This window comes from Lichenostomus cassidix, chromosome 2, assembly GCF_008360975.1.
Source record: "Lichenostomus cassidix isolate B80296 chromosome 2, HeHo_3.0, whole genome shotgun sequence".
Taxonomy (NCBI): Eukaryota; Metazoa; Chordata; class Aves; order Passeriformes; family Meliphagidae; genus Lichenostomus; species Lichenostomus cassidix.
Window position 1 is genome coordinate 105,372,067 of NC_139482.1, and position 12,767 is coordinate 105,384,833.

A 12,767-nucleotide genomic window follows, 5' to 3' on the forward strand; every position below is an offset into this window, starting at 1 on the left:
GCAGAAAAAGATGGCATCCTGATAGAAAAAAAATACTCCAAGTAGTGGCATTTTCCTACTGACAGACGTTATAACTTGTTATATCACCCTGTTAAAATACACTCAATCTCCTATACAGCCTAGAAATATAATTCATTAATATGGTTATTTGTCCAAAATCAATACAATTTAGCTTAAATGTTATCAGTTTGCAAATCAGGTTAAACAAAAGCTTTGAAGACAGTTGCAGAAATTTAGATTTCCAGAGGAAAAAAATTTTAACTTCTGATGATCAGGCCTAGGCACTGCTCTAAATTATGAAAAATTTATGATCATACCTCCCCTCTCATGAGCCTCAGAAAGAAGACCCACATTCCCAAACTTTGAGCCAGTATCAAATATCCCCAAATTCTCTGCTCTCACTGTATTCTGGTCATACAGAGACAAGAAGCCTTCTAGCTGAGACTCCCTGGACACAGCAGAAAAGCAAGAAGGCTAGAAAGCTTTACCAGGATCCCAGAGATGAATAAAAAACCCTCTCCTCAAACCATACCAACAAAAAACTAATTCCTTTTATGCTTAAAGTGAAAGTAATAATATGCATCCAGCTGTCAGGAAAATACGTCACATTTCCCTTTTTCTAGCCACTTCCCCATCGCCATGCCCTTCAGAAACAGAAAGGACTCTAATCTCTGCAAAGCACTAAATGTGAACAACCTAGAGAAGAGAATCTAACATCAGTCAGATTAAATTGACGGACAGCCAAGAAAGTGAGTCTGTCCCAGAAAATTATTTAAAATGCAATTAGGTTGAATTATGTCAAATAACTTCTCCAAAAGCAGAAAGGAATCATGTAATCATGTGAGGGGTTTTTTTATGTATGTTTGCATATATATGCACTCAGCAAGTTTCACAATTTTACAAATCCACTAGATGCAATTTGTTTGTTGCTTCCAAGGACAAAACCACCACCTCTGACAAGAGAGGTGGCTTTGGCACTTTCATTCAAAAGTACTTAGAGATTGGGTCAGTTATGAGATGTGTTGACTAGCAGCTCTTTTGCTCTCTCATATGCACAAACCAAGCCCAGCTGGAGAGACTACATTCCAACAGCATCAGATAAAGAACTATTTTCTGCTTTGTTGACAATCAAAAGAGCCTGAGGCCTTTCAGCAGAATTGTTCCTTTGGTTCTGGATGAAGAACCTGCTCCTAGTGTTCCTTAATCTATTCTCCTTGAAGGCTTTATAAATTTGCTACTGTGCCAAACAACGAAGTCTGCTTCACAAAGTTGATTCACTGTGTTCCTGGGCATAGACTTCCTTTGCCTGTTTTTTCACTGCTTAAGTTTCTCACTGCAGAACACCTATCAAGGAGTCTGGGAACACTGCTTTTCTCATCTGTCAGAAGCATCAGACAGTTCAGTTCACAGAAAAAAGTAACCCCATACTTGCTACTGAAGTTTGCCATCACAATCCAATTGTCTGCTACAGTTAGAGTACGTTCACCCTCAAGCTTTTCCAGATCCTTCATAGTTGTAGACAGGTGTGTGCTGCTGGATCATCCAGTCAGAGCTACTACTGAACTGCACTATGTACAGTCTCTCTATACAAATGCATGTTGTAATCATCTCAGGCAGTTCAGAATCTTCAAAAAGCACTATTTGCATGTTCTGCGTGTGAAATGACGAAAGATGCTAAACTGAAAGAACTGAAAGAAATTATGAAAGATACTAAACTGAAGAACAGATAGGGAAAAAGACATTCAAGAAATGCATGCAGGATTTTGATTCATCCTTTCACATTTAACACTTCAGTTATACAAAACTGAAATGGAACAAGCCTTTCTTAACACCATTATCCCTCAAAACTAGGGATTTTTATACTCTGATCTTAACAACAGAACAAAGGAGAAAGCACACACCACCACGGACAAAGCAAGTCAGAAGACTACAAGATATAGTTACCTCTACCAAAATAGGAGCCTTATGTTTTGCTGTTTAAGAAAGGGCATAGACACCCAAGCAATCACACCTTTCATTACTGTCCTGTGGTTTCATAACCTTTGGTCACTCTCAGGTGAAACAATACAATTCTACAGGGCAACTCTGGCAAATTTTTAGAGCCCTGCTAATAAAACACATCAAGCATACTCCTAAAATTAGGTCCATGTTAGAAAGGCAGAGATTTCGCTTGAAGTGAGACTGCTCCCACCTTCTTCCCCCTCCCACCCCCAACACATTCACTACACACATGCTGTCTATACACTCACATTCTGGACATCATCACTTACCTGAAACAGCATCATAGAACTGCTCTTCACTGAGGATGCTGAGAGGTGGAGATCCCTTAACCAGAGACTGCTCTAGTTCATGGTGTTCGGTAGCGAGTGTCTCTAATGCTTCTGACAAGATCTTGTTTTTCTCCTGCTCATGCTCCAGTTTCAAATTCCTCACCTATAAGTAGATACATGTATGAATAAAATCTCATCTCTCTGAAGAATGTGTAGCTGGAAGCTATTCAGAAAATAGACCCTAATGAATAAATAACTAGCGAACAGCTGGAGCTGAAACCACATGGATTAATGAGAATATTACAGTGCTTGTCTGATGACAATAAAGTTGTTAGTCAGCATTTTTAGTAGCTGAAAAATCTGGCACAAGATCTGACAGTATCAATCACAATTCCACAAGTGAATTCAAGCGAGATAACTATATCTTAAAAACTTTGGGGAAATATTTACCGCTCTACTTGAATGACCTTAACTATGGAGTCAGTGATCGGTTTCTACATGCACCAAGCTCCTTCTACTAGTCTGCTCCAATTTAGGCCAAGCAGCATCATCTAAATTGAATTACAGAGCAAATGTGAATGCCAGCTACAAATAACTGCAACTGAACTATGAGTCGAAAACATTTAACCCTGAGGATTACAGAAGGAGGTTAAAAAAGAGATTCCTCTGGTAATTGACTTAATGTCAATATAAACAGCCCTCCCTCCACAGTCCCCAAACAGTTTACAGAGGAGCCAGAAGTTGACAAAAAGAGAAGCCCAGCCACCGGATGATGGACCTTTTTTAAAACCCACACATGCAATAGCTCCAGAGCAGATGATGTTATCCATGTTTTGAGTTCAGTACTAGTAATAGGAAAGCAAGATGTCCTTCCTATTTCCTCTTTTTTTTTTTTTTCATTTTGCTGGTGCTTCCCTGCCTCCTCTGTCTGACAGCAGAGGGGAGAGGGCTGTAACTGAAAGCTCAGAAAAGGCCACTTCTCCCAGCCCAGTAAGGTTTCAGTGTGCTACCTCTCCTTCAGTCCCTAAACCATTGAGTCTTTCTCTTTCTCCCTTCCAGTCCCTTTTTAAAAGCATCCCCAACCCCTGCCTCGTCCTCTAGTTCACTCTCAAAGGTCAGTTTACAACACTAATTCCCCCTCCACTAAGAACATGCAAGGACATGACAATTAATCTCTTGGAACAGTTACAGGGACAACTTACACATATACCAACATTACCTTTTTGAATCTAATTTAGGAACTGTTCGTATGTCCTATCTGGTTACAGTTTACATTAAAACTTTACTTTGGAGGCTTCAGTCCCCTCAGTTACAACCCCTTCTCAAATAGTGGACTCAGAACTGGGCACAAAAGAAGCTAGCAAGGAGATATTAAAAGATTTGCCACTTCCAGAGAAGAGCTTCTATGCTGGCAGAAACATATCCTCTGGAGAAAGATTTATAGAAGAAATTTTCACCCCCTCAGTTGTGCCAAATACTAAATCAGCTGGTTTGGCTGCCAGGCTCTGAGTGTTAGGGGGGAATCCAATTAAATTATAATTAAAAGAGTATAAAATTGGGTTGCTAATTGAAAGCAGAAAAACCAGTAAGTCACTTACTGTCTAATAGTTTTACTCTGAATAAAATGAATAAAGTCTGGACTAGTTACTGTCACTTTCATTTAAAGTTCACTCTGACAGTACCAATGAAGCCAATTACTGCAATGCTTCATACAAATCAGACATGCCACTGCAAAAGATCTGTTATTAGGCAGTTTCTCCTAAACAGATTTGGTATGCTACCAAATACTTAAGGAACAACCAGCTTAGAGAAACTGCATCAGTATTTTACTTTCCTGAGACAGGGACAATAGGGGACTGAAAATAAAATGGTACTTTTAATTCTTATTAAAAGCAAAGTAAAACCAGTTGTGAAAATGGTATTTGCAGTAATATTGTTTTTGCAGGACTGAATTAGATGCCATTATGCTCTAATGCTTTGGTTTGGTAAGTCATTTGAGTGATTTAAATCTTTATCTAAAACTTACAGCAAATTGAAGGAAAATTAAAATAATCTAAAAATCCAGATGGACCTTTTTAGCATCCTTTAAAAGCACAGTTGCGTGACTAAAAAAAAAACAACACGTACCGGCCTAAGACACCATGCCTCCTCCAAAGAAGTATTTTCTTGACTTTAAGGTTCCTCTGTCCTGTCATAATGTAGACCTATTCAGAATTGCAGGTGTACTATAAATAAATTCCCCTCTTGTAAAATTAATTTCCAGCTTTACAGTAAGGTTCACTTTTCTGTGTACTGCCAGACTTCCTGGTTGCCAGACTTACTAGTACAGCAATTATACACTAGTAGGTAACAAAAAACCAAAGCTTTTAATCATTTCCATGAGGAACACAATGCTAGCCAGAAGCAAATGAATACAGAAAACCCACTTACGTTTGTTGCCTGCAAACTTTGAGATGCTAATTCATAACTAAATTTACTGGTTTTAGAGCAACCTTATTTCAGTGTTTGGGGGCTTGAGATGAAAAGTTGTAATGCAACATTTTTGTCAACAGTATGGAGCTTATGGGATGGACACACACATTCAGAGAGAGTCCAGAGGTTGCTCAACCAACCTCTGCAGCCTGACACCTCTACACTAGTCACTCCCTAAGGGTTGTTGTCAGGAAATACTCCAACAACTACATCCTTAAGCACGAAACAGTCACACAGTATCAATGTGAGAATGGGAAAAAAATTTAAACGGTTCTACTACCTTTATTTGATTGATCTGACCTGTAGAAAAGCAATGTTGGGAGAGATAAAGCTGGTATAGCCCTGACATACTCAAAAATACAGGAGAAAGAGCCTTGCTTGAAATAAGCAGTTTACTTTTTTTTTTAAACACAAAGCAGCTTTAAGAGAAACCTCCATTTTGTCAATAATAAAAGACAAGGTGATGAGATCCACCTCCTAAAACCTACTTGCAGTAAATTGAATGTGAAGGAAGGATATTGTTGTTTTGCCTTCTCAGAATCACACACTCTCTCCCCAGCTTAACATGAAACACTGGAGGCAGACTGGTGCTGCTTTCAAAGCATAAGTTTATTGAACAATGTAATTGACCGAGTGATAGGTTTTCCCAAAGTGTTAGCAGCAGATTGCCATTATGCATAATTTTGCCATGCTCTATTTCTCATTCACAAGACATGGTCAATGAACAGAATCTGAGGTGAATTAGTCCATCTACCTTGCTACTCCACCACCATTTTTAGAGATGGCATTTCAGCTTTATCCCTTTTAAAAAAGTTGTTTCTTTCTCACTGTCTTTCTTCAGTGTCCCAACACAAAAACATCTGCAAGATCACAGAAGAAACTTCCAGACAAGTTTTAAAAATTGTTATTAACACAAAAACTGTAGGATTCATGTAATAAGCAGGAAGACAAGCACAGAACAACAAAGTTGGGAAGCATTTCAGTCTATTAAACTGGAAGCAGAGCGACCAATATTTTTCAGTGGAGTAACACCTGATTTTGTGAAGTTGCATTAGCTGAATATTAAATCATTTTACAAAGTGACACAAATATTTATATAATGTAGTAAATATCACACCAAAATGATGCAGACACCTGTGTACACGCAGTTCTGGAAATCCAGTCTGAGCATGAGGAATTATTGGAAGAATCATTTTACTGACAGCCTGTGTAAGGCATAGCTTGCAATACAGCCGTGGTTTCTGTAACTTTAGTGGTGGTGCCTGAGCTCAGAAAGAGACAGACGGCAATTCACATCGTACTGGGTTCAGCTCCTCATCTTCCAACTATGGAATGGCTGCCACCTCTTTGATCCCTGTCACTGGTGCCCACAATGCCAGTGTCACCAGCAGCATAAGCTTTCCTCTCAGCTTGACGTAGAAAGTGGCACTGACTGCTCAAGTGAGCCAGCATGAGGCCAGCTGAGTTCTCAAGGCTCAACTGGTCAGGCCTCCTATCTTATCCTTGTCAGGAGCTGTTCTGCACACCAGCAAATCATTATCAAAAAAGCTGGGCTTGCACCTGCATCGTTGGACAATGACACTTTAGATCAATCTTGCTTCCATCTCTAAAGAGAATGGTATTACAGTCAAACTTCAGATTTACTATTTCTGATGGAAACTATCTACCCTTGTTTCACAGAAGTAAACAATCACTCCATCATTATCCTTACAGCTATAGAAACAGTTATAACCTGATACTGAAGTCTTGGTGCTTCTCTGTCAGTGTATCTAGGTCAGTGCAACAATTCATTTTTAAAAACCGGCTGAAGATGTGTGATATCCACGGTCTGGTAACTAGTTTCACTTTTGGTTTAATTTAATGGAAATCTGCTTCCAACAGCTTCCTGTAATATTCCTGTAATGCTCCTGTAACACTTGGTGCTGTGAACACCACATTGTGAGTTTAAATAGTATTAGTGAGTTATTTTAGCAATCAGACATCTCTTTTGTTTGTTAAAGGAAAGTAGCAAACCATTTGCAGACACTCCTACTGCCTTTCCATGTTATCTGAAATCCTGCTAAGCACAAGAGCATGGTTTAAAAGTTAACTTCTTCATCGTGTACTACTGGCAGAAACGTCACATGCTTATTTCAGAACATCAAAAAGCTTATCTGTGTGTAACAAACACTAGCCCCATTCCATTCTGTACCCTCCGTCTTCCTTAGATAGGTGGGAGACCAGTAACACACACCAAACCTCTCTTTTTTCTCTCCTTACTTTTTCTTTTTTAAAGGCTGAAGTCTTAAACTATATCAGCACAGCCTGTAACCAAGGCCTCTCTGTCCATCCTGAAGACATCTTAGTACAATACACAAAATACTTGCTTTGTTTGGTGCTGGATGCTTTTAATTTAAATTAATGCACAACAACAGTGGCACTTTTGTGGGGTAGGAAAGGATCACACCACTCTATGCCCAGCTAATAAATGATCATCTCAGCAACATGCTTTTGCAGCTGCAAATAAATACTAAACCCATCATATAGCAAGGAAGGCATAGAACAAATACAGACACCTCAATAATATGCAGTGCTACTTGCCTTCAACGTTAGAATAGTGAATGAAAAGACAGCATACCTTAGATCTTACTTCTGGACTGAGAGAGAGAGAAAAGACAGACTTCACAATGCCGCAGTGCGATTTAGTTGAATTTTATTTTCAAGCACTCAACTTCACGGTTAGTAACAACTGCCCAAAACATGCAGACTCCGGAGCTGTGCTGAAAGGAAGTACCTTCTCTTTCACAGAGGAGCCAGGAGGGGATCTGAAGGCAGCCTCTGCTGGAATGTCAGAACACTGCGTACCAGCCCTGCTCTGCAGTAAGCTGAGCACGGGAGAGCTGCCCATGACACTGCCTCACCAACGTCTCTGACGACTCAGACAGGAGGTTTTGGTTTTCAAAATGAATGGCTTTGTCCAACTGCCACAGAAACGCCATCATCCCAAAACCGTCATTTCTTATGGTATATTTGCCACAAAGCATAGACATGAGGTGCAAGTTTTCAGTAGGAAGGTAGGGGCTAGTCTAACACCTGGCTGGAAAGTAACACATAACCAAGAATCAGAAAAATGCTCGTATAGTAGAACTGGCATTTTTCTGTGAACATCTCCTGATGCTTTCTGTAATAAAATAAAGCAAATCAAACCTGCCATTTGTTTCACACTACATCTATTCATATGAAACTGATAGTTTCCAGGGTCAGCTACTCCAACAGGACATACTATCCTGGAAGACAGAACTTACAAAGCACTGCATTGTAACACATTACACTACAGAAAACCAGTCACAGAAAGCACTGGGAATCCCAAGTGAGAACTCTGTCCCTTCTTCTGTGACTTTCATACCAAATGAAAACCCCTACCAAAAATCAGAGACTAACCTCAATGCAGAGTTTGATATGTGCACAGTTTGTCTATTCTAACAAGTTCATATAGCTGCAATTTTGCTCTTAGTACAATACAGTACCTATAGTCCCTTCTTGCATAAGCCAGTCTATTGTGATGTCCAGTTTGAACTAGTGCTGGGTAAACCTGTTATTCTTTTACATTTAATGTAGAATGAGAACTAAAAAGTTTCACAAAGAGCCAGGCCTGCCTCCATGTCTTTAACAAAACCTGCCTTTACATTTCATCATGGAAGAAATGTGAAGACTTCAAGTATTTTCCTCTAGGTGTATCTCTCTAGAAATGGAACAGTTGCATATATTTTGCTAGCTAATTCATAACATGCTACCGCAGCACTAGTTCTACAGGATATACTTCTATGAAAAGTGGTGTTAGACTTTTGCTACCTGGAATATTACTGAATTACTCCTTAAGCTGCTACTGAAGTAAAAACTGAAACCAATTGCTCTCAAAGAGAGCTTACTCTGAAAGTTCTCATAGTTTTAATCACACTTGAGCTTCAATACAGGATGCTTTCCAGAAACAAATAAAATTTTAGAAAAGGGTTGATTTTTACCTCTACTCACGGAACTTAACTCTCACTAAGCACACATTAGTATATGATATGAATATGTATAATCCTGCTTTTCTCTTAACCCTCCACCCCCAAAAAGCAGGAGCAGCTCTAGTTTCAGAATGTTTCTTTGCAAGTATGCCTCAGGTATTTGAGGCACTAGACAAAGGAACGAGTGATTTATGAATACTCCTATGGTACATCAAAAAACTGCAAGAGGGACAGCTCACATTAAAGCAACAACGAAGTGCTCCCAGACAGATGCAATCAATTTCATGAACACATCCCTAGATACCTAAAGCATGTAAATATTTTACACAAAATTTTTGGAGTTCTGATCTGTTTACACATAGGACCTTCTACAAAGAAACTCTTGCTGACTCAGTACTCCCCAGCACCATCAAGCACAAGCTACTTGTGACAAATGTCTGCTATGTAAACATATGTTAAAGCCTTGCATCTTAACTCTTCATTTGCTGGAGTAAACTGGCTCTTGTAAATTTCATCACAGCCTTGGCTCACCCCAGGGTACAGAGGGCTGATCCAAAATAGGTCATCTGTTACTTCAGCCGCTGTTTCTTGCTTAGGTTTTCTCTCTCTCTGTGCCATAAGCCTGTCAGTTACCTGGCTTCAAAGATCTATCAGATCTAAACCCAGTGTAGTTAGAAAGCGCAAGTGACTTGAACTACTGCTACTGCAACTACTGCACAGCAAAACAAGGTGTGATCACTTAATCAAGCTGGTAAGCTGAGCTCACTGGTGATAGGCAAAGGGTTATTTACTGTATCACAAGACAGCATCAGCCTTCATCTCCGAAGTCCAGTCAGCTGACACTACAGCATCAGAGTACAACATCTTACTGAGACCATCACATTCAAAAGAGAAAACACTTGGAAGGCAAACGTAACAGCTGGCTTTCTCTCAGACCCATATACAGGAAACATCACCAATACAGTTTCTTTTTGTACAAAGAAAAGACCCACATGCACACCAAACCCCATACATACCAATTTAAAATCCTGGTATTCTATTCTCTTACATCCCAACCCAAAGTCAGTAGAAGAAAGCAAAGACTTTGTAGAACAAGTCATACGACTGCCTCAGTCATTCCCCAGATGAACACAAGAGTTCATTGTTAGTTAACTACGAACATTCACATCAAAAGTTCAAGAGGAGGAGTTTAGCAGGGCTGATTTGGAATGGCTACATTTCATTCTTCTGAGCACAAAGTTGTAGCATTTCCCTATATTTAATTTATTAATATAATTAAATTCTGCTAATGAAGGAAAGGATCAGGTATGATCATAAAACTTAGAAAAATACAGCACAAGCACTAGTAGAAGCAAGAGGCAAGCTATCATCCACACAGAAGAAACTCATATTTTGGCAGGATCATGTCAACTCAGGCAGACATCTAGGCAGTAAGAGAACTGCAATTCAAGAGAAAAGCTGGAGATGCTAAGAGCACACAGCACCCTTCTCCCAGCATACATGTCTAATATAAAAATTCATCATTCAAGACTGCCTGGAATAACAGTTTCTAAACTATCCACATGCTAGGGACAAGGACTGGTTGCCTCCCACCTTTCTCTCCTAAGACACTAACACCTCCTCCTCAACACGGACCTTGTTGCCTTCCTTTCCCTCTCCTGTTTCCACATTTGGCTATGTCAAAGTCTGTTTATTCAGAGGCTGCTGAAGCACTGCAATTTTAACCAGTGGAGAATGTTGCAGTTCTGAGCCAGGAACCTGTCTGAGCAAACTGCATAGACTTAATTTCTGATTGCAGATTAGAAGGCTGGTTTTGCTTAAAAGCTTGGATTTAAGCTTTTCTATCGGAGAAACTGCTTTCTTCAAAGTGTTTCTGCACAGTCAAGACTTAAAAGAGCTTTTCCCGGTTCGCTTCTAAAGTTAAACTCAATGGCAATTCCAAGTCTTCCTTTCAAATGTATTTGTTTTTCACATTTCACTTGAGCAATTTAACTGTTATCTGATAAATCTCATGAAGTCTACTTAGGTTTGAGAGCTGCAGAAGTTGCCAGTTTCCCAAGTGCATTCTGTCCCTACTTGTCTTCCAGTACTATAATACTGATTAGTCAAATATCAGGAGATGAAAGAAAAAGCCTTCTGATTTTGCAATTTTCTGTGAAGTATTGTTTCTATTCTGAGTAATGCTGAAATTAAATATGGCTGCTATTCACTCTTGCCAATACTAATGCCAAAACAAGCTGGGACTCAATGACATCTGCAGTTATGCATACGTTTGGGAAGCACATTTGGAGCTGCAGAGCTACAAGATTACCAGAGAAATACCGCACCCCGAGGATATTTCGCTGCCACAGTGACATTAAGCATTTATGTTCTCAGAGGCATATGCCACAAGTAACCTTACACAAACTAAAGGCCTCATTGAAGCTGATCTATTACACTGATGCCAACAGAACCAGAACAACACACTGGTACATGCTTTCAGATCTGCTAGGGACATTTTTTTTCTTGGTGTGTCTTCTCCCTTTGAGAGACTGGACATCTTTGAAGCTTGCTAGTCTCACAGAGAGACCAGATTTTAAGATGTAAGCGTTCTTAAGAATGCATACAGGAAACATTTCCTTTTCATTCTTAAGGACTGTTTCGAAAATAGATCTTAAGGCAGTTTTGATCTAACTACTTCCCTTAAGTATTCTTCCGTATACACCACTGATTACTTTGATCAACCCCTTTGTAATCTCTCCCCCACACTTCTTCCCTGCTGGAGTATGGCAAACACATGCAATGTTTTCTCTTTTGAAGGAACTGTCATGTTTTTGCCATGTTTTTGTTGGCTCCTACTGGCTTACTAGTGCTGCTGGAGTCAGTTGGTGACTCAGAGTGAAAACAGCTTCCTATTAAAAAAAAAAATTAACACTTCTGAAGCTGTCTCTCTGTTCTACAAGCTCTGCATTGGGAATCTTGTTAATTATTCATTATTCATGAAGACTAACTGACAGGTATTTTTAAAAAGCAATTCCAAAACAAACATGCATGTTGTACAGTTGTTTTGCATTTCTGAAAAACTCAAATACCTCAATTGCATTTGATTTTGGACACTAACCAAATTAATGTCGAAAATGTTACATAGGCCAGAAATCAACAGTGAATTTTACCATGCAATGTTGGAGTTCTAATCTCCAAATGAAATCTACCTTGTAAAGCATTCTTTGCTCTTTCTGCTATAGGCCAGAACAGGCTTTTCCCACATTTCCAATATTAAAGAATCAGACTTCAAAGACTGATACAAATGCAGAAATCCCACTTTTACTTCAGATTTTAGAAGGACTTGGAGCATTAAGAAGATTGCCCCTTCTTAGAGATGATTTTCATCTGAGACACTGTTTTTGTCCTTACTCCTAAGCAGGCAACAGCCAGCAGACACCAGCCAGGCTCTGGGTAGGTTGATAAGACATTTCCTGAAGTTAGAGTATGTCATGCAGCTAGGGCAGACAGATAAATATGCTCTGGAGCATGGAAACACAAAGCAGAACTAGATAATCCCAATATTCTCATTTGGTGGAACAGATCTTTTCTCCTTATGAATGATCTCAAATACTTTTGCCCTTATGTGATAGGGATTTTCTACTGTCACATTTGCTGAGGTTTTTTAAAATTTTTTTCAAGAACACTGAAGAAAAGCTATTCACTGTTAAGTCTCCTATTTATTATTCCCTTATATGCAATCCAGGAGCATCTATAGTTCAGAGGGGGACCCCATATTAAACTTCTAAGAAGCTCTTTTGCAAACTTCTCCAATAAAACTCACTGGCTGCTAAAGGAAAACTTGTAGGTTTGATGAAAATTCTAAGTTCTCCCCACCCTATGCAGAAACAGAATCTGACATCCTAGAATGACACGTCATTATTTAGATTAAATTGATTTTGTATGTGGGAAAAAAGACAATAGTAAAAAAGCACTGACCATACACTATCAGCTGATCTTTGACATGTGGTTCCTTGAAGCTGTCTAACATTACTGTACTGGACTGCCCCTTAAG

At 39.3% G+C, this 12,767-nt stretch overlaps 1 protein-coding gene across 1 annotated transcript in view; it reads right to left on the reverse strand.

Moving 5' to 3' along the window:
- OSBPL1A (oxysterol binding protein like 1A) overlaps positions 1 to 12,767 on the reverse strand; it is a 76,641-nt gene that overhangs the window by 27,151 nt on the left and 36,723 nt on the right. The window contains exon 16 of the mRNA XM_085052706.1: positions 2,271 to 2,433. Coding sequence (XP_084908832.1) covers positions 2,271 to 2,433 — 163 coding nt within the window. The remainder of the gene's footprint in view (positions 1 to 2,270; positions 2,434 to 12,767) is intronic.